The 23,243-nt window shown below is 48.5% G+C and overlaps 1 protein-coding gene across 5 annotated transcripts in view; it reads left to right on the plus strand.

The window, feature by feature from the left end:
- kif20ba (kinesin family member 20Ba) overlaps window positions 1-21,581 on the plus strand; it is a 37,371-nt gene extending 15,790 nt beyond the window's left edge. The window contains exons 26-33 of one of the 5 annotated variants that reach the window (XM_031799655.1): window positions 857-1,009; window positions 1,209-1,316; window positions 2,647-2,844; window positions 13,694-13,750; window positions 15,768-15,842; window positions 16,437-16,554; window positions 18,324-18,457; window positions 19,604-21,581. In XM_031799655.1, coding sequence (XP_031655515.1) covers window positions 857-1,009; window positions 1,209-1,316; window positions 2,647-2,844; window positions 13,694-13,750; window positions 15,768-15,842; window positions 16,437-16,554; window positions 18,324-18,457; window positions 19,604-19,693 — 933 coding nt within the window. In that variant the 3' untranslated portion in view covers window positions 19,694-21,581. The remainder of the gene's footprint in view (window positions 1-856; window positions 1,010-1,208; window positions 1,317-2,646; window positions 2,845-13,693; window positions 13,751-15,767; window positions 15,843-16,436; window positions 16,555-18,323; window positions 18,458-19,603) is intronic. The other 4 variants (XM_031799656.1, XM_031799657.1, XM_031799658.1 and 1 more) reach the window with 4 other exon arrangements.
- Window positions 21,582-23,243: the final 1,662 nt, after the last annotated feature.

The raw sequence follows: 23,243 nt of genomic DNA on the forward strand, positions 1-23,243 counted from the left end.
TTCCATTCCATTCACTCCATTCCAGCCATTATTATGAGCCGTCCTCCCCTCGGCAGCCTCCACTGATATCCAACTAGTCAGTGACAACTGTTTGGAGTCTTTGACAGCAAACTGTGTGAAGTTATAACAGTAGTATAGACATTATGTCCTGGGGATTTCTTATGGATCGTCTATGTGTAGCTTGTGAGTGTCGTAAGAGCTAATCACGTTACATGTGTTCGTGAGACTTTCAGCTTCTCATTGTAGTGTTCAATAGTTTGTAGCTCTAACCATTCAGACTCTACAGACGTTTTTGTTAAAAAAAAAATAGACCCGACCCCCTTTGCGGGATCTGCCGTTGTCGCAAACACCGCTCAGCCCTGTTAATCACACAGATGCAGAAGAAAGACACAAATCCAATGTTTTTAATCCAGAACGCATGATGTTTAGAAGGGGTTAGAAGACACGCCTGCGTTATGGTTGGAATCGTTGGGTTAGGGTTGGGTGCAGGGTTCTTGGTCATTTCAATTTTAAATTATTTGTATTTTTTGCACTTAACCTTATTGAAAGATGTTGCACTTATTTTATGTGCGTTGAAATGCTCTCTACAAATGAATGATTGTTTATATTATTATTATTATTATTATTGATATAAAAAAGAGCCACAAACTCTGTATAGGGTCACTGTTCACTTTCAGTGACCTTTTGTGGTACTGTAGCATGATAAAAACATAACTTTGGACCATGTTGATAGATAGCATTATTGGTCTGCTATTTCCTTACTGTTGTATCCCCCCCTCCCCCAGAGGGACCATGTTGATAGATAGCATTATTGGTCCCCTGTTTCCTTACTGTTGTATCCCCCCCCCTCCCCCAGAGGGACCATGGCCAGGTGGAGGTAGTGGAGCTGCAGGGCCTTCTGTCTGACAGAGACACTGAGATTCTTAACCTGAAGGAACAACTGAAAACTGCATTCAAAGCCAGCAGCGACGCCTCGGTCCCTACTAAACACAGAGAGACAGCCAATCAGGTGAGGGAACAGTCCTCCTTCATAACGAATAAAATCTTAAGTTTATTGGTCTCGTGCACAGGATACAGGGTGTAAACAGTACAGGGAAACTTGCAAGCTCTCCTCAACACATTATCCAAAAATATGACATTGTATTCCATCCCCTATCCATATTGTAGTATGTTGGTCTTGTTAATACAATGGATGTTGTTCATGATAGCTCTCACAGACTGAAGCAGAGGAGTGCCCTTCCAAAGTCCGTGAGAGGACTCTCCATGACAACGGTCAACTAGTACGCGACGTAAAGACGTCGAGGAGGACCAGTCAGGTAATCTCCTTTAGACATACGGGTTTCCTCCTGCAAAGTTTCAATCTCTCCGGTTTAACACGTCTGTACGTAACAAAACGTCCGTTTGGCATAGAGGAAGTATGTCATCCACCTGTTGCTGACTAGTAGGTTAACCCAACTGACTAGTAGGTTAACCCAACTGACTAGTAGGTTAACCCAACTGACTAGTAGGTTAACCCAACTGACTAGTCACTCCTGTAGGTTAACCCAAATGACTAGTAGGTTAACCCAACTGACTAGTCACTCCTGTAGGTTAACCCAACTGACTAGGCACTCCTGTAGGTTAACCCAACTGACTAGTAGGTTAACCCAACTGACTAGACACTCCTGTAGGTTAACCCAACTGACTAGACACTCCTGTAGGTTAACCCAACTGACTAGACACTCCTGTAGGTTAACCCAACTGACTAGACACTCCTGTGGGTTAACCCAAATGACCTGACACTCCTGTGGGTTAACCCAACTGACTAGTAGGTTAACCCAACTGACTAGGTACTCCTGTAGGTTAACCCAACTGACTAGTAGGTTAACCCAACTGACTAGACACTCCTGTAGGTTAACCCAACTGACTAGACACTCCTGTAGGTTAACCCAACTGACTAGTAGGTTAACCCAACTGACTAGACACTCCTGTAGGTTAACCCAACTGACTAGACACTCCTGTAGGTTAACCCAAATGACTAGGCACTCCTGTAGGTTAACCCAAATGACTAGGCACTCCTGTAGGTTAACCCAACTGACCAGTAGGTTAACCCAACTGACCAGTAGGTTAACCCAACTGACCAGTAGGTTAACCCAACTGACTAGTAGGTTAACCCAACTGACTAGTAGGTTAACCCAACTGACTAGTCACTCCTGTAGGTTAACCCAAATGACTAGACACTCCTGTAGGTTAACCCAATGGACTAGTAGGTTAGCCCAACTGACTAGACACTCCTGTAGGTTAACCCAACTGACTAGACGCTCCTGTAGGTTAACCCAATGGACTAGTAGGTTAGCCCAACTGACTAGACACTCCTGTAGGTTAACCCAACTGACTAGTAGGTTAACCCAACTGACTAGACACTCCTGTAGGTTAACCCAACTGACTAGGCACTCCTGTAGGTTAACCCAACTGACTAGGCACTCCTGTAGGTTAACCCAACTGACTAGGCACTCCTGTAGGTTAACCCAACTGACTAGACACTCCTGTAGGTTAACCCAACTGACTAGACACTCCTGTAGGTTAACCCAACTGACTAGACACTCCTGTAGGTTAACTCACCCTCACTGTCATCCTGTGTACCCCTGTCTGTCTGTCTGTCTGTAGGGGTCTGGGGGCTACCCGTCGGTGCTAGACTCCTCAGAGATCATAACGGAGGGAGGCAGGACCAGCCGCTTCCCCAAGCCTGAGCTCGAGATCTCCTTCAGTCCGCTGCAGCCCAACAGGATGGCCCTGAAACGCCAGGGAGAGGACGTGATCAACGTCAAAATCACCCGCAAGAGGAAGAGCTCTGAGATCGACAAGGTTCGACCGTGTTCACTTGCAGTGAGGGACGTACTGTAGGTTCAGCCCAGGGTACAACTCTGTGGTCCTTCCGCCCCTGCAGACCCTGTCCATCTTACCATTCAGGTGGTGGTCTCTCTCCTGTCAGTCATCTTAAATACATTTTACAGAGAGAGCATTAGTACTGCAACAGTTCTGTTATCCCATGTCCAAAGTCAGGAGTCACCCACCTAACTAATTGCAATGGCATAAGAAACCATGCAAGAAGCAAAAATGTTTAAATAGCCTCAGATAAGCCATAATGAAGTGTTAATTAGGTTCATCTGAAGAGCAAGTTGTTCAACATATGAATAGTTTACTGCTCCATCTGACATTATGCATTGAACTGAAAGGCTTGTGCCTCTTTTTATGGAAGTAAATTATAGAGTTTCCTATTACATGTGGTGGGATCTAACACACGCATGGTGGTTGTGTGAATATAATGAGTCGATGTAGAGGAGGGTCTCTGCTGCAGCGTAGGAGGAGGGTCTCTGCTGCAGCGTAGGAGGAGGGTCTCTGCTGCAGCGTAGGAGGAGGGTCTCTGCTGCAGCGTAGGAGGAGGAGGGTCTCTGCTGCAGCGTAGGAGGAGGAGGGTCTCTGCTGCAGCGTAGGAGGAGGAGGGTCTCTGCTGCAGCGTAGGAGGAGGAGGGTCTCTGCTGCAGCGTAGGAGGAGGAGGGTCTCTGCTGCAGCGTAGGAGGAGGAGGGTCTCTGCTGCAGCGTAGGAGGAGGAGGGTCTCTGCTGCAGCGTAGGAGGAGGAGGGTCTCTGCTGCAGCGTAGGAGGAGGAGGGTCTCTGCTGCAGCGTAGGAGGAGGGTCTGCTGCAGCGTAGGAGGGTCTCTGCTGCAGCGGCGTAGGAGGAGGAGGGTCTCTGCTGCAGCGACGTAGGAGGAGGAGGGTCTCTGCTGCAGCGACGTAGGAGGAGGGGTGGTCTCTGCTGCAGCGACGTAGGAGGAGGGGTGGTCTCTGCTGCAGCGACGTAGGAGGAGGGGTGGTCTCTGCTGCAGCGACGTAGGAGGAGGGGTGGTCTCTGCTGCAGCGACGTAGGAGGAGGGGTGGTCTCTGCTGCAGCGACGTAGGAGGAGGGGTGGTCTCTGCTGCAGCGACGTAGGAGGAGGGGTGGTCTCTGCTGCAGCGACGTAGGAGGAGGGGTGGTCTCTGCTGCTGCAGCGACGTAGGAGGAGGGGTGGTCTCTGCTGCTGCAGCGACGTAGGAGGAGGGGTGGTCTCTGCTGCAGCGACGTAGGAGGAGGGGGGGTCTCTGCTGCAGCGACGTAGGAGGAGGGGGGGTCTCTGCTGCAGCGATGTAGGAGGAGGGGGGTCTCTGCTGCAGCGACGTAGGAGGAGGGGTGGTCTCTGCTGCAGTGACGTAGGAGTGAGTAAAGGCTATGGTGCAGTACTAAGTCCATATAGGAGGAGTATTTATGGGGTTAAACCTCTGCAGTTTGAGACTAAAGTAATTCCGTTAGTGACTGTCCCAGAGGGGGGAGGAGAGATGACGGAGGACAGAGGGGTGGACAGAGGGGTGGACAGAGGGGTGGACAGAGGGGTGGACAGAGGGGAGGACAGAGGGGAGGACAGAGGGGAGGACAGAGGGGAGGACAGAGGGGAGGACAGAGGGGAGGACAGAGGGGAGGACAGAGGGGAGGACAGAGGGGAGGACAGAGGGGAGGACAGAGGGGAGGACAGAGGGGAGGAGTCTATCTTCATTGTATTTGCGTGATTCCTCTCCTCCCTAAGAAGTTCTGCGGGGAGGAACTGCCTTTAAACATGGCCTGTACATGGCCTGTACTTAAAAATATATATTTGAACATTTATTTAATTAAATTATGCAAGTCAGTTAAGAACAAATTCTTATTTACAATGACGTCCTAGGAACAGTGGGTTAACTGCCTGTTCAGGGGCAGAATGACAGATTTTTACCTTGTCAGCTCAGGGATTTGATCTTAACAACCTTTCGGTTACTAGTCCAACACTCTAACCACTTGGCTACCTGCCGTCCCTACACTCTAACCACTTGGCTACCTGCCGTCCCTACACTCTAACCACTAGGCTACCTGCCGTCCCTACACTCTAACCACTAGGCTACCTGCCGTCCCTACACTCTAACCACTAGGCTACCTGCCGTCCCTACACTCTAACCACTAGGCTACCTGCCGTCCCTACACTCTAACCACTAGGCTACCTGCCGTCCCTACACTCTAACCACTAGGCTACCTGCCGTCCCTACACTCTAACCACTAGGCTACCTGCCGTCCCTACACTCTAACCACTAGGCTACCTGCCGTCCCTACACTCTAACCACTAGGCTACCTGCCGTCCCTACACTCTAACCACTAGGCTACCTGCCGTCCCTACACTCTAACCACTAGGCTACCTGCCGTCCCTACACTCTAACCACTAGGCTACCTGCCGTCCCTACACTCTAACCACTAGGCTACCTGCCGTCTCTACACTCTAACCACTAGGCTACCTGCCTTCCCTACACTCTAACCACTAGGCTACCTGCCGCCCCTACACTCTAACCACTAGACTACCTGCCGTCCCTACACTCTAACCACTAGTCTACCTGCCGTCCCTACACTCTTACCACTAGTCTACCTGCCGTCCCTACACTCTAACCACTAGTCTACCTGCCGTCCCTACACTCTAACCACTAGTCTACCTGCCGCCTCTACACTCTAACCACTAGTCTACCTGCCGTCCCTACACTCTAACCACTAGTCTACCTGCCGCCTCTACACTCTAACCACTAGTCTACCTGCCGTCCCTACACTCTAACCACTAGGCTACCTGCCGTCTCTACACTCTAACCACTAGGCTACCTGCCGTCCCTACACTCTAACCACTAGCCGTCCCTACACTCTAACCACTAGGCTACCTGCCGCCCCTACACTCTAACCACTAGGCTACCTGCCGCCCCTACACTCTAACCACTAGTCTACCTGCCGCCTCTACACTCTAACCACTAGACTACCTGCCGTCCCTACACTCTAACCACTAGGCTACCTGCCGTCTCTACACTCTAACCACTAGGCTACCTGCCGTCCCTACACTCTAACCACTAGTCTACCTGCCGTCCCTACACTCTAACCACTAGTCTACCTGCCGCCTCTACACTCTAACCACTAGTCTACCTGCCGTCCCTACACTCTAACCACTAGTCTACCTGCCGCCTCTACACTCTAACCACTAGTCTACCTGCCGTCCCTACACTCTAACCACTAGGCTACCTGCCGTCTCTACACTCTAACCACTAGGCTACCTGCCGTCCCTACACTCTAACCACTAGCCGTCCCTACACTCTAACCACTAGGCTACCTGCCGCCCCTACACTCTAACCACTAGGCTACCTGCCGCCCCTACACTCTAACCACTAGTCTACCTGCCGCCTCTACACTCTAACCACTAGACTACCTGCCGTCCCTACACTCTAACCACTAGTCTACCTGCCGTCCCTACACTCTAACCACTAGTCTACCTGCCGTCCCTACACTCTAACCACTAGTCTACCTGCCGCCTCTACACTCTAACCACTAGTCTACCTGCCGTCCCTACACTCTAACCACTAGGCTACCTGCCGTCCCTACACTCTAACCACTAGCCGTCCCTACACTCTAACCACTAGACTACCTGCCGTCCCTACACTCTAACCACTAGGCTACCTGCCGTCCCTACACTCTAACCACTAGCCGTCCCTACACTCTAACCACTAGACTACCTGCCGTCCCTACACTCTAACCACTAGGCTACCTGCCGTCCCTACACTCTAACCACTAGGCTACCTGCCGTCCCTACACTCTAACCACTAGGCTACCTGCCGTCTCTACACTCTAACCACTAGGCTACCTGCCGTCCCTACACTCTAACCACTAGTCTACCTGCCGTCCCTACACTCTAACCACTAGGCTACCTGCCGCCCCTACACTCTAACCACTAGGCTACCTGCCGTCCCTACACTCTAACCACTAGGCTACCTGCCGTCCCTACACTCTAACCACTAGCCGTCCCTACACTCTAACCACTAGGCTACCTGCCGTCCCTACACTCTAACCACCTAGGCTACCTGCCGCCCCTACACTCTAACCACTAGGCTACCTGCCGTCTCTACACTCTAACCACTAGGCTACCTGCCGTCCCTACACTCTAACCACTAGGCTACCTGCCGTCCCTACACTCTAACCACTAGGCTACCTGCCGTCCCTACACTCTAACCACTAGACTACCTGCCGTCCCTACACTCTAACCACTAGGCTACCTGCCGCCCCTACACTCTAACCACTAGTCTACCTGCCGCCTCTACACTCTAACCACTAGACTACCTGCCGTCCCTACACTCTAACCACTAGTCTACCTGCCGTCCCTACACTCTAACCACTAGTCTACCTGCCGTCCCTACACTCTAACCACTAGTCTACCTGCCGCCTCTACACTCTAACCACTAGTCTACCTGCCGTCCCTACACTCTAACCACTAGTCTACCCGCCGCCTCTACACTCTAACCACTAGTCTACCTGCCGTCCCTACACTCTAACCACTAGGCTACCTGCCGTCTCTACACTCTAACCACTAGGCTACCTGCCTTCCCTACACTCTAACCACTAGGCTACCTGCCGTCCCTACACTCTAACCACTAGGCTACCTGCCGCCCCTACACTCTAACCACTAGTCTACCTGCCGCCTCTACACTCTAACCACTAGACTACCTGCCGTCCCTACACTCTAACCACTAGTCTACCTGCCGTCCCTACACTCTAACCACTAGTCTACCTGCCGTCCCTACACTCTAACCACTAGTCTACCTGCCGCCTCTACACTCTAACCACTAGTCTACCTGCCGTCCCTACACTCTAACCACTAGTCTACCTGCCGCCTCTACACTCTAACCACTAGTCTACCTGCCGTCCCTACACTCTAACCACTAGGCTACCTGCCGTCTCTACACTCTAACCACTAGGCTACCTGCCTTCCCTACACTCTAACCACTAGGCTACCTGCCGCCCCTACACTCTAACCACTAGACTACCTGCCGTCCCTACACTCTAACCACTAGTCTACCTGCCGTCCCTACACTCTTACCACTAGTCTACCTGCCGTCCCTACACTCTAACCACTAGGCTACCTGCCGTCCCTACACTCTAACCACTAGTCTACCTGCCGTCCCTACACTCTAACCACTAGTCTACCTGCCGTCCCTACACTCTAACCACTAGTCTACCTGCCGCCTCTACACTCTAACCACTAGTCTACCTGCCGTCCCTACACTCTAACCACTAGGCTACCTGCCGTCCCTACACTCTAACCACTAGCCGTCCCTACACTCTAACCACTAGACTACCTGCCGTCCCTACACTCTAACCACTAGGCTACCTGCCGTCCCTACACTCTAACCACTAGGCTACCTGCCGTCCCTACACTCTAACCACTAGGCTACCTGCCGTCTCTACACTCTAACCACTAGGCTACCTGCCGTCCCTACACTCTAACCACTAGTCTACCTGCCGTCCCTACACTCTAACCACTAGGCTACCTGCCGCCCCTACACTCTAACCACTAGGCTACCTGCCGTCCCTACACTCTAACCACTAGGCTACCTGCCGTCCCTACACTCTAACCACTAGCCGTCCCTACACTCTAACCACTAGGCTACCTGCCGTCCCTACACTCTAACCACCTAGGCTACCTGCCGCCCCTACACTCTAACCACTAGGCTACCTGCCGTCTCTACACTCTAACCACTAGGCTACCTGCCGTCCCTACACTCTAACCACTAGGCTACCTGCCGTCCCTACACTCTAACCACTAGGCTACCTGCCGTCCCTACACTCTAACCACTAGACTACCTGCCGTCCCTACACTCTAACCACTAGGCTACCTGCCGCCCCTACACTCTAACCACTAGTCTACCTGCCGCCTCTACACTCTAACCACTAGACTACCTGCCGTCCCTACACTCTAACCACTAGTCTACCTGCCGTCCCTACACTCTAACCACTAGTCTACCTGCCGTCCCTACACTCTAACCACTAGTCTACCTGCCGCCTCTACACTCTAACCACTAGTCTACCTGCCGTCCCTACACTCTAACCACTAGTCTACCTGCCGCCTCTACACTCTAACCACTAGTCTACCTGCCGTCCCTACACTCTAACCACTAGGCTACCTGCCGTCTCTACACTCTAACCACTAGGCTACCTGCCTTCCCTACACTCTAACCACTAGGCTACCTGCCGCCCCTACACTCTAACCACTAGACTACCTGCCGTCCCTACACTCTAACCACTAGTCTACCTGCCGTCCCTACACTCTTACCACTAGTCTACCTGCCGTCCCTACACTCTAACCACTAGTCTACCTGCCGTCCCTACACTCTAACCACTAGTCTACCTGCCGCCTCTACACTCTAACCACTAGTCTACCTGCCGTCCCTACACTCTAACCACTAGGCTACCTGCCGTCTCTACACTCTAACCACTAGGCTACCTGCCGTCCCTACACTCTAACCACTAGCCGTCCCTACACTCTAACCACTAGGCTACCTGCCGCCCCTACACTCTAACCACTAGGCTACCTGCCGCCCCTACACTCTAACCACTAGTCTACCTGCCGCCTCTACACTCTAACCACTAGACTACCTGCCGTCCCTACACTCTAACCACTAGTCTACCTGCCGTCCCTACACTCTAACCACTAGACTACCTGCCGTCCCTACACTCTAACCACTAGGCTACCTGCCGCCCCTACACTCTAACCACTAGTCTACCTGCCGCCTCTACACTCTAACCACTAGACTACCTGCCGTCCCTACACTCTAACCACTAGTCTACCTGCCGTCCCTACACTCTAACCACTAGGCTACCTGCCGTCTCTACACTCTAACCACTAGGCTACCTGCCGTCCCTACACTCTAACCACTAGCCGTCCCTACACTCTAACCACTAGGCTACCTGCCTTCCCTACACTCTAACCACTAGGCTACCTGCCGCCCCTACACTCTAACCACTAGACTACCTGCCGTCCCTACACTCTAACCACTAGTCTACCTGCCGTCCCTACACTCTTACCACTAGTCTACCTGCCGTCCCTACACTCTAACCACTAGTCTACCTGCCGTCCCTACACTCTAACCACTAGTCTACCTGCCGCCTCTACACTCTAACCACTAGTCTACCTGCCGTCCCTACACTCTAACCACTAGTCTACCTGCCGCCTCTACACTCTAACCACTAGTCTACCTGCCGTCCCTACACTCTAACCACTAGACTACCTGCCGTCCCTACACTCTAACCACTAGGCTACCTGCCGTCTCTACACTCTAACCACTAGGCTACCTGCCGTCCCTACACTCTAACCACTAGTCTACCTGCCGTCCCTACACTCTAACCACTAGGCTACCTGCCGCCCCTACACTCTAACCACTAGGCTACCTGCCGTCCCTACACTCTAACCACTAGGCTACCTGCCGTCCCTACACTCTAACCACTAGTCTACCTGCCGCCTCTACACTCTAACCACTAGTCTACATGCCGTCCCTACACTCTAACCACTAGGCTACCTGCCGTCTCTACACTCTAACCACTAGGCTACCTGCCGTCCCTACACTCTAACCACTAGCCGTCCCTACACTCTAACCACTAGGCTACCTGCCGCCCCTACACTCTAACCACTAGTCTACCTGCCGCCTCTACACTCTAACCACTAGACTACCTGCCGTCCCTACACTCTAACCACTAGTCTACCTGCCGTCCCTACACTCTAACCACTAGTCTACCTGCCGTCCCTACACTCTAACCACTAGTCTACCTGCCGCCTCTACACTCTAACCACTAGTCTACCTGCCGTCCCTACACTCTAACCACTAGGCTACCTGCCGTCCCTACACTCTAACCACTAGCCGTCCCTACACTCTAACCACTAGACTACCTGCCGTCCCTACACTCTAACCACTAGGCTACCTGCCGTCCCTACACTCTAACCACTAGGCTACCTGCCGTCCCTACACTCTAACCACTAGGCTACCTGCCGTCCCTACACTCTAACCACTAGTCTACCTGCCGTCCCTACACTCTAACCACTAGGCTACCTGCCGCCCCTACACTCTAACCACTAGGGTACCTGCCGTCCCTACACTCTAACCACTAGGCTACCTGCCGTCCCTACACTCTAACCACTAGCCGTCCCTACACTCTAACCACTAGGCTACCTGCCGTCCCTACACTCTAACCACCTAGGCTACCTGCCGCCCCTACACTCTAACCACTAGGCTACCTGCCGTCTCTACACTCTAACCACTAGGCTACCTGCCGTCCCTACACTCTAACCACTAGGCTACCTGCCGTCCCTACACTCTAACCACTAGGCTACCTGCCGTCCCTACACTCTAACCACTAGACTACCTGCCGTCCCTACACTCTAACCACTAGGCTACCTGCCGCCCCTACACTCTAACCACTAGTCTACCTGCCGCCTCTACACTCTAACCACTAGACTACCTGCCGTCCCTACACTCTAACCACTAGTCTACCTGCCGTCCCTACACTCTAACCACTAGGCTACCTGCCGTCTCTACACTCTAACCACTAGGCTACCTGCCGTCCCTACACTCTAACCACTAGCCGTCCCTACACTCTAACCACTAGGCTACCTGCCGCCCCTACACTCTAACCACTAGGCTACCTGCCGCCCCTACACTCTAACCACTAGTCTACCTGCCGCCTCTACACTCTAACCACTAGACTACCTGCCGTCCCTACACTCTAACCACTAGGCTACCTGCCGTCTCTACACTCTAACCACTAGGCTACCTGCCGTCCCTACACTCTAACCACTAGTCTACCTGCCGTCCCTACACTCTAACCACTAGTCTACCTGCCGCCTCTACACTCTAACCACTAGTCTACCTGCCGTCCCTACACTCTAACCACTAGTCTACCTGCCGCCTCTACACTCTAACCACTAGTCTACCTGCCGTCCCTACACTCTAACCACTAGGCTACCTGCCGTCTCTACACTCTAACCACTAGGCTACCTGCCGTCCCTACACTCTAACCACTAGTCTACCTGCCGTCCCTACACTCTAACCACTAGTCTACCTGCCGCCTCTACACTCTAACCACTAGTCTACCTGCCGTCCCTACACTCTAACCACTAGGCTACCTGCCGTCCCTACACTCTAACCACTAGCCGTCCCTACACTCTAACCACTAGACTACCTGCCGTCCCTACACTCTAACCACTAGGCTACCTGCCGTCCCTACACTCTAACCACTAGGCTACCTGCCGTCCCTACACTCTAACCACTAGGCTACCTGCCGTCTCTACACTCTAACCACTAGGCTACCTGCCGTCCCTACACTCTAACCACTAGTCTACCTGCCGTCCCTACACTCTAACCACTAGGCTACCTGCCGCCCCTACACTCTAACCACTAGGCTACCTGCCGTCCCTACACTCTAACCACTAGGCTACCTGCCGTCCCTACACTCTAACCACTAGCCGTCCCTACACTCTAACCACTAGGCTACCTGCCGTCCCTACACTCTAACCACCTAGGCTACCTGCCGCCCCTACACTCTAACCACTAGGCTACCTGCCGTCTCTACACTCTAACCACTAGGCTACCTGCCGTCCCTACACTCTAACCACTAGGCTACCTGCCGTCCCTACACTCTAACCACTAGGCTACCTGCCGTCCCTACACTCTAACCACTAGGCTACCTGCCGTCCCTACACTCTAACCACTAGACTACCTGCCGCCCCTACACTCTAACCACTAGGCTACCTGCCGCCCCTACACTCTAACCACTAGTCTACCTGCCGCCTCTACACTCTAACCACTAGACTACCTGCCGTCCCTACACTCTAACCACTAGTCTACCTGCCGTCCCTACACTCTAACCACTAGTCTACCTGCCGTCCCTACACTCTAACCACTAGTCTACCTGCCGCCTCTACACTCTAACCACTAGTCTACCTGCCGTCCCTACACTCTAACCACTAGTCTACCTGCCGTCCCTACACTCTAACCACTAGGCTACCTGCCGTCCCTACACTCTAACCACTAGGCTACCTGCCGTCCCTACACTCTAACCACTAGGCTACCTGCCGTCCCTAGTTAACAACACGGTAACTAACTAAAGCCCCCACAACACAGCGCGGGGTGAGTCTTTGGGAGCTCTGATGTTCCTAGTCCTATCTTTAGTGTTACTCAGTCATTCTGGTATCTGTCACAAAAACAACTCTTTCCCTGAGGTCTGTCTCTCTGACTGTTTTGGAATAAAATGCCAAGCATTTTGTTGAACACGAGACATGAAGAAAGACATGTTGACAGATGACGACAAGGCAAAGTCGAGTTCAATTCAAAATATTTTTCACAATGTTTCCTATTTAGTAATAAATGTTATTTTAATTCACTATGTGGGTATTGTCAGCTTTCTGTCTGCCTTCAGCAGATCCAGGCGTAAAAAAAACACAGCCTCTAAATCTTTTAGACAGTTAATTATTTTATATAAGATTCACGACAAACACATAAACAGGGCAATGGTTTTTAGCATTAAAGATAAATGCATTTGAAGCACCAGAAGTTGAAGCATCTAAACTTATTTAAATGTGCTTTTGAAGTATTTCTCTTCACATTATGGCACGTCCGCGTAGCCTTTCAGTCCTGATGTTATTCACGTGTCAATATAATATCAATGTCACATTTTATAGGCGTCTTTGTGGTTGGTTAGTTACCTGGTACATGGTTGACATATATTGCCCTCTGTGTATTAGACTCAGGATATTCGTGCTAACTTTATAACAAACCTTTTTCTTCTTTTTTTCTTTTTTTAAGAAGAGCGGATGGCGCAGTCCAGCTAAAAGGAGAGCAACGCATGAGCTCCCGTCTCAGGTACCTCTCCCGTCTCGGGTACCTCTCCCGTCTCGGGTACCTCTCCCGTCTCGGGTACCTCTCCCCTCTCGGGTACCTCTCCCCTCTCGGGTACCTCTCCCCTCTCGGGTACCTCTCCCCTCTCGGGTACCTCTCCCCTCTCGGGTACCTCTCCCCTCTTCATGCCTGTTGCCCCATCCATCACCATCCCCTCTCAATTTTCTAATGCTTTGGTCGGTAGTACCTCAGTTGGCGTAATGGCATAGCTATGGAAGTCCTCTGGGAGACGACAGGGAATGGTTGTGATTTAAAATGACAGGGGTTGTTTCAGCGTTGGGTATTTCCTGCTGTTCAGTGGTCATTTCTATAAATAATATATACCCATTGATTATTGAAGATTATAAACTGGGTGGTTCCATCTCTGAATGCTGATTGGCTGACATCCGTGGGATATCAGACCATATATCACGGTATGACAAAACATTTCTTTAAACTAATTACATTGGTAACCAGTTTATAATAGCAATAAGGTACCTCTGAGGATTGTGGTATATGGCCAATATACCACGGCTAAGGGCTGTGTCCAGGCACTCCGCGTTGCGTCGTGGGTAAGAATAATCCCTTAGCCGCGGTATATTGCCCATATGGGGCGGCAGGGTAGTCTAGTGGTCAGAGTGTTGGACTAGTAACCGGAAGGTTGCAAGTTCAAACCCCCGAGCTGACAAGGTACAAATCTGTCGTTCTGCCCCTGAACAGGCAGTTAACCCACTGTTCCTAGGCCGTCATTGAAAATAAGAATTTGTTCTTAACTGACTTGCCTAGTTAAATAAAGGTTCAATAAAAAAATACAAATATTCCACACCCCCTCATGCCTTATTGCTTAAATATAACATACAAAATCCAGAAGTTTGAAACATGCTTAATGATTCATACAGCATCCTATTTAAAAGCTAAATGCGGAGTTGGACAGATGTTACCAATAAGTTATTGAAGGAGCTATTATTTTGAAGTACACATTTAGATGAGGGTTTCTTTTGCCGTGAGCTGAACAGTTCAAACTAGATGTGTCAGGGATGACCTACACTGGAGCTGGGAAACATACATTGTTCATCCACATCAATCATTTTGGAGACCTACTGATTTATTCAACCTGAAAATTGCATGGGACTTTTAAAATGTAAATTGATCTCTCAATGTCGTAACATTCATAAAACTAAATCCTCACCATGGAGTTTTAATTTCTCTTCCTGGTCTCCTCTCTCCCTGGTCTCCCAAGTCTCATTTCTCTCCCTGGTCTCCCAAGTCTCATTTCTCTCCCTGGTCTCCTAAATCTCTCATTTCTCTCCCTGGTCTCCTAAATCTCACATTTCTCTCCCTGGTCTCCTAAATCTCACCTCTCTCTCCCTGGTCTCCTAAATCTCACCTCTCGCTCTCCCTGGTCTCCTAAATCTCACCTCTCTCTCTCCCTGGTCTCCTAAATCTCACCTCTCGCTCTCCCTGGTCTCCTAAATCTCACCTCTCTCTCTCCCTGGTCTCCTAAATCTCACCTCTCGCTCTCCCTGGTCTCCTAAATCTCACCTCTCGGTCTCCTAAATCTCATTTCTCTCTCCCTGGTCTCCTAAATCTCACCTCTCGCTCTCCCTGGTCTCTTAAATCTCACCTCTCGCTCTCCCTGGTCTCCTAAATCTCATTTCTCTCTCCCTGGTCTCCTAAATCTCACCTCTCGCTCTCCCTGGTCTCCTAAATCTCACCTCTCGCTCTCCCTGGTCTCCTAAATCTCACCTCTCTCTCTCCCTGGTCTCCTAAATCTCACCTCTCGCTCTCCCTGGTCTCCTAAATCTCACCTCTCGGTCTCCTAAATCTCATTTCTCTCTCCCTGGTCTCCTAAATCTCACCTCTCGCTCTCCCTGGTCTCCTAAATCTCATTTCTCTCTCCCTGGTCTCCTAAATCTCACCTCTCGCTCTCCCTGGTCTCCTAAATCTCACCTCTCGCTCTCCCTGGTCTCCTAAATCTCGTCTCTGCGCTGGTGTTCCTCAGGATGAGGTGCACAAGGAGAACCATAGAAACCCCAGAACCAGACTGGCTCCTAAACTGGCTGTGCATCAAGAGGTGGTGAGACACACCCCACTTTTATGTTTGAACAGATACAAACATGACCCCCTGTCAATAAATCTGTTAAATCTGAGGCTGTTAATGGACTGGAGCCTGGCCTGTAGGGTCTCATCATGTGTCACCTCGTCACAGCCTTGCCTGGCATGAACTAATGCCAGTTTGTGTGGAGGGGGTGCACATTATGATGACAGTGTTAACAGTGTACATTGTGTCGGTCGACGTGTTTATGTGGAAGCTCTGTCAGATTTCCCCTCGGGGATAATAAAGTATATCATCTCACCTTTTAGTCTTTATATCATCTCACCTTTAGTCTTTATATTACTTATTGGTTTACTTTGGGTCTCCCGAGTGGTGCAGCGGTCTAAAGGCAATGTATCTCAGTGCTTGAGGCATCACTACAGACCCTGGTTCGAATCCAGGCTGTATCACAACTGGCTGTGATTTGGGAGTCCCATAGGGCGGCGCTCAATTGGCCCAGCGTCGTCTGGGTTTGGCCGGTGTAGGCCATCATTGTAAATAAGAATTAGTTCTTAACTGACTTGCCTAGTTAAGTTTGTTTATTTATTTATGTCATGGTTTCTCCTCCATCTACAGCCATCTCCGGCCTGGGGCAGTAAATACCCGGGATCCATAAGGCCCCACGACTCCCAGTCCAGCTTGCATAGCAGGAAAGATGGAACGATGCAGAAGATCGGAGTCTTCGGTAGCAAAGGTAAGAGTTGACCTTAACAGCAGCACGGAATGGCTTGGTGCAAGTCTACACTGACAGCATGACCGTCTATCCCACACAGAACAGCACTGCAGAGTAGAGAGCACAGACTACATGATCATCATGACCAAAGAGCCAGAAACTGAAACCAAACTGGAGTCAAAGTAACATCTGCAGTTGGACAAAACACACCTTAATGTTCAATATAACCGGCCACAATCCCTCTGTCCAGAACTAGTCCATGGATGCTGCCCGGTCTCTCTCTGTCCAGAACTAGTCCATGGATGCTGCCCGGTCTCTCTCTGTCCAGAACTAGTCCATGGATACTGCCCGGTCTCTCAGTCCACAGTTAGTCCATGGATGCTGCCCGGTCTCTCAGTGCACAGTTAGTCCATGGATGCTGCCTGGTCTCTCAGTCCACAGTTAGTCCATGGATGCTGCCCGGTCTCTCAGTCCACAGTTAGTCCATGGATGCTGCCTGGTCTCTGTCCAGAACTAGTCCATGGATGCTGCCTGGTCTCTCAGTCCACAGTTAGTCCATGGATGCTGCCCGGTCTCTCAGTCCACAGTTAGTCCATGGATGCTGCCCGGTCTCTCAGTCTAGAACTAGTCCATGGATGCTGCCTGGTCTCTCAGTCCACAGTTAGTCCATGGATGCTGCCTGGTCTCTCAGTCCACAGTTAGTCCATGGATACTGCCCGGTCTCTCAGTCCACAGTTAGTCCATGGATGCTGCCTGGTCTCTCAGTCCAGAACTAGTCCATGGATGCTGCCTGGTCTCTCAGTCCACAGTTAGTCCATGGATGCTGCCTGGTCTCTCAGTCCACAGTTAGTCCATGGATGCTGCCCGGTCTCTCAGTCCACAGTTAGTCCATGGATGCTGCCTGGTCTCTGTCCAGAACTAGTCCATGGATGCTGCCTGGTCTCTCAGTCCACAGTTAGTCCATGGATGCTGCCCAGTCTCTCAGTCCACAGTTAGTTCATGGATACTGCCTGGTCTCTGTCCAGAACTAGTCCATGGATACTGCCTGGTCTCTCTGTCCACAGTTAGTCCATGGATGCTGCCTGGTCTCTCTCTGTCCAGAACTAGTCCATGGATGCTGCCTGGTCTCTCAGTCCACAGTTAGTTCATGGATGCTGCCTGGTCTCTGTCCAGAACTAGTCCATGGATGCTGCCTGGTCTCTCAGTCCACAGTTAGTCCATGGATGCCGCCCGGTCTCTCAGTCCACAGTTAGTCCCATGGATGCTGCCCGGTCTCTCAGTCCAGAACTAGTCCATGGATGCTGCCTGGTCTCTCAGTCCACAGGTAGTCCATGGATGCTGCCCGGTCTCTCAGTCCAGAACTAGTCCATGGATGCTGCCTGGTCTCTCAGTCCACAGTTAGTTCATGGATGCTGCCTGGTCTCTGTCCAGAACTAGTCCATGGATACTGCCTGGTCTCTCAGTCCACAGTTAGTCCATGGATGCTGCCCGGTCTCTCAGTCCACAGTTAGTTCATGGATACTGCCTGGTCTCTGTCCAGAACTAGTCCATGGATACTGCCTGGTCTCTCTCAGTCCACAGTTAGTCCATGGATGCTGCCCTGTCTCTACTCCATTGTCCTTGTCAAGCATAGCAATTCCATAAGGTGTAGACAAGAGTGCGGAAACAGACTGGCACCCAGGCTAGTTTTTTTCTGGCCTACAGTAATGGTTTGCTCTGGCTTTAACTTTTTAATGGCCTATGCTGCTCAGCTTTTTTAAAAGCCCTTATGTCCCTCTTTCTCTCTGCAGCTAAAAAGATAATGGGATTGGTGAGCGGGAAATCCCCAGAGACGGAGTCGTCCATGAGCTTTAGACCCATGAAGTCCAAGTGGAAGCTATACAGACCAGAGATCTCTTCCGCCATAGACTTCTCCTCCCACCCGGTGAGAACCCACAGCCAGCTACACGTCTGTCTGATTAGGCCTGGGCAATATGGCCAAAGTATATCACAATATTTGTCTTATTGTTGATGGTATAGCTGTATTTAATGTTTCTGAATAATACAAGTTGTAAATATGTTTTATGAGTAGCAGGGGTTGGAACCGGTTCAGGGAACAGAACACCGGAAAATTACATTTTTCAAGGAACAGAAACGGAACCGGGAATGAAAGTGATCCATAGTGTTCCGGAACAGAACCGTTATTTTAAAAGCATGGGAACCAGCTAATCACGTTCTTTTAGGTTACGGGCATTTTTCTATAGTTGTATCTTGCGCCATAGGCCACACTTGTTTGTCCATCATGCGTGTAAAAAAACTAGCTTGCTTTATGAAGTCATTTAATTAACTAAATGTAAACAACTGTCGATTTTTCACAGGTTAATTTTAAAAAAGGAACAGAATGGAACAATATACACCGGTACTTTTTTGGGGGGGTTCGAACCGGTTCAGAACTTTATTTTGCCGATTGGAACAGTGGAACGGAATTTAAAAAAAATTATGGTTCTGTTCAGAACGAAACGATCGGTTCCAACCCCTGATGAGTAGTGCAGGACCCCCTAGGATGGCTACAAATAAATTCTACATGGTTTTAATGATCTTTCTCTCTTCTGACTGGTTTATACTCAACCAAAACTGACAGTGAAGTAGTCCAATTTGTAGAACTTATTTATGTAATATTGTATCAAGAAGTCGTTATAGATGCTAGTGTAAAAACCCATACTTGTATGCGGATCCATCCGTATAATATATGGCCCAGCCCTACATCTGATTACTACAAACAGGAAATATATATGATTGGTAGGCCTGCTCCAGACCCGGGACAACAGAGCTATTGGGACAGAAGCTCTTCATTTTTTTAAACATTTACTCATCAGCAGGGTTGTTGATACCCCGCCTAACAATGTATGTTGTTTATCACAGATGTGTACCCAAATTAAAAGGTATGCACGAAGGGAAACCTATACGCTCAGTTCCTACGCTGCTCAGCCCTGCCCTGCGGATAGTGATTCCCATTCATTTGAGGTTGATATGGTGGGTGTCATGTAAGAGGTACTTGTTGATTAACTTTGGTTGTAAACCTCTGTCTCAGATCATCAGTGGAGTTCCAGACGAGAAAGAGAGTGACCATCTCATCGTCAAGAGAGAACTCCGGACTGAAGTCAAAGACGCTGCTCTTTAATGGTACAGGGAAATGAATGAATAGATTTTTTTTATTTTAATGAAGGACATCTTGAAGTTTACTTTATTGTTATGGCTGTTTTTCTTTCCAGAAGACGTGTATTTTCTGATGTCACTTCCTCTTCCGCTTCCTGTTTTCTTTCATATAGTCTTCATTGATCACTTCATTCTATTGTATTTCTACGTCTTTAACGTCGCACACATTATGATTATTTCTCTCCATTCTGTGCTATGTATAATATGATTTAACAGAATATAATCAAGTATTTTTATTCTCAGTCCAGAACATCATCGTGGTAATGCAGTAATCTGAAGATTTAGTATAGTACTTTATAAAAACTCAGTATAGTACTTTACTGTGATCATCTCAGATGTTCATGTAAAAAACACAGAGTACTTTATAAAAACACAGTATAGTACTTTATAAAAACACAGTAGAGTACTTTATAAAAACACAGTAGAGTACTTTATAAAAACACAGTAGAGTACTTTATAAAAACACAGAGTACTTTATAAAAACACAGTAGAGTACTTTATAAAAACACAGAGTACTTTACTGTGATCATCTCAGATGTTCATGTAAAAACACAGTATAGTACTTTATAAAAACACAGTAGAGTACTTTATAAAAACACAGTGTAGTACTTTATAAAAACACAGTATAGTACTTTACTGTGATCATCTCAGATGTTCATGTAAAAGCACAGTATAGTACTTTATAAAAACACAGTATAGTACTTTATAAAAACACAGTATAGTACTTTATAAAAACACAGTATAGTACTTTATAAAAACACAGTAGAGTACTTTATAAAAACACAGAGTACTTTACTGTGATCATCTCAGATGTTCATGTAAAAGCACAGTATAGTACTTTATAAAAAAACAGTGTAGTACTTTATAAAAACAGTGTAGTACTTTATAAAAACACAGTATAGTACTTTATAAAAACACAGTATAGTACTTTATAAAAACACAGTATAGTACTTTACTGTGATCATCTCAGATGTTCATGTGGAAAAAAAAAACATCTGTATGCTGATGACACAATTATTCATTTATGTGTATCTAATATTCAGAAGGCTTTTCAGGACTTACAGTACAGACTTACAGGCTTTTGATGTTATTCAAAGGCAGCTTTTCCAATTGAAACTTAATGCAATTAAAAACAAAAATGCATGGTTTTCTCTTCCCTGAAAGTTAACAGATTGAGTCACATACAGATTTTATCTATACAATTCCAGCAAATTGCTAGGTTCACCTCCTATAAGTATCTTGGGATTTAGTACTTTATTGTGATCATCTCAACAATGTTCATGTAAAAAACCACTAGTTTCATTTTGTGGAGCAGAATGAATATCTCACTAGGGACAACCACTACCAAGTTCTATTTTGTTGTAAATGTGTTGATAAGGCATGGTGCAACATAGATATAGGGCCCTATTCAATCAGATCTGCTAATCAGCGTAGTATCTGGGATAAGACGAAACACCATCGCAAACTGCTCTTTTGGTTTAACTCCGTAAACCTTTTTTAAATTTACTAAATGAATCTAAATGTCTTTCCCAGTCTCCTTTTCAATACCACTGCTAACATATGGTTGGTTGAATAAAACACTATGATTATTTTAATAGTTAAACACTACCATTCCTTTGTAATACTGTACTGCTAACATATACCAAAATGGTTGAATATATAACACTACTATTCCTTTGTAATACTGTACTGCTAACATATACCAAAATGGTTGAATATATAACACTACTATTCCTTTGTAATACTGTACTGCTAACATATACCAAAATGGTTGAATATAAAACACTACTATTCCTTTGTAATACTGTACTGCTAACATATACCAAGATGGTTGAATAAACCTCTATAACCTGGTTGAGCCATCCGTTGTTTTAAGTGTTGTGCATACAAACACTTGCCTACTAAAATCTAACTTTCTAGTTTGCTGAATTATTGCAGTGACTGAGGCTAGCTACAGTAACTAAGTATACACCCAGTGGTGTAAAGTACCTAAGTAAAAAATACTTTAAAGTACTACTTAAGTAGTTATGGGTATTTATATTTTTGACAACTTACTACACTACATTCCTAAAGAAATAATGTACTTATTACTCCATACATTTATCCTGACACCTAAAAGTACTTATTACATTTTGAATGCTTAGCAGGACAGGAAAATTCACGCACTTATCAAGAGAACATCCCTGGTCATCTCTACTGCCTCTGATCTGGAGGACTCACTAAACAGAGAACAACCCTGGTCATCCCCTCTGCCTCTGATCTGGAGGACTCACTAAACAGAGAACATCCCTGGTCGTCCCTACTGCCTCTGATCTGGAGGACTCCCTAAACAGAGAACGTCCCTGGTCGTCCCTACTGCCTCTGATCTGGAGGACTCACTAAACAGAGAACATCCCTGGTCATCCCTACTGCCTCTGATCTGGAGGACTCACTAAACAGAGAACATCCCTGGTTGTCCCTACTGCCTCTGATCTGGAGGACTCACTAAACAGAGAACATCCCTGGTCGTCCCTACTGCCTCTGATCTGGAGGACTCACTAAACAGAGAACATCCCTGGTCGTCCCTACTGCCTCTGATCTGGAGGACTCCCTAAACAGAGAACATCCCTGGTCATCCCTACTGCCTCTGATCTGGAGGACTCACTAAACAGAGAACATCCCTGGTCATCCCTACTGCCTCTGATCTGGAGGACTCACTAAACAGAGAACATCCCTGGTCATCCCTACTGCCTCTGATCTGGAGGACTCACTAAACAGAGAACATCCCTGGTCGTCCCTACTGCCTCTGATCTGGAGGACTCCCTAAACAGAGAACATCCCTGGTCATCCCTACTGCCTCTGATCTGGAGGACTCACTAAACAGAGAACATCCCTGGTCGTCCCTACTGCCTCTGATCTGGAGGACTCCCTAAACAGAGAACATCCCTGGTCATCCCTACTGACTTTGATCTAGTAGACTCACTAAAACAGAGAACATCCCTGGTCATCCCTACTGACTTTGATCTAGTAGACTCACTAAAACAGAGAACATCCCTGGTCATCCCTACTGCCTCTGATCTGGAGGACTCACTAAACAGAGAACATCCCTGGTCATCTCTACTGCCTCTGATCTGGAGGACTCACTAAACAGAGAACATCCCTGGTCATCCCTACTGCCTCTGATCTAGTGGACTCACTAAACAGAGAACATCCCTGGTCATCTCTACTGCCTCTGATCTGGAGGACTGACTAAACAGAGAACATCCCTGGTCATCCCTACTGCCTCTGATCTAGTGGACTCACTAAACAGAGAACATCCCTGGTCATCTCTACTGCCTCTGATCTGGAGGACTCACTAAACACATGCACTGAGTTTTGCCCCTGGCTCTCCGTAAAGAAAAAGGTTTCCGTCTGGTTTACATAATATAAGGAATTTGAAATTATTTTTTACTTTTAATACTTAAGTATATTTTAGCTATTGCATTTACTTTTCATACTTAAGTTATTTAAAAAAAACAAATATTTTATTGAAGTAG

This window comes from Oncorhynchus kisutch, linkage group LG20, assembly GCF_002021735.2.
Source record: "Oncorhynchus kisutch isolate 150728-3 linkage group LG20, Okis_V2, whole genome shotgun sequence".
NCBI classification, from domain to species: Eukaryota; Metazoa; Chordata; class Actinopteri; order Salmoniformes; family Salmonidae; genus Oncorhynchus; species Oncorhynchus kisutch.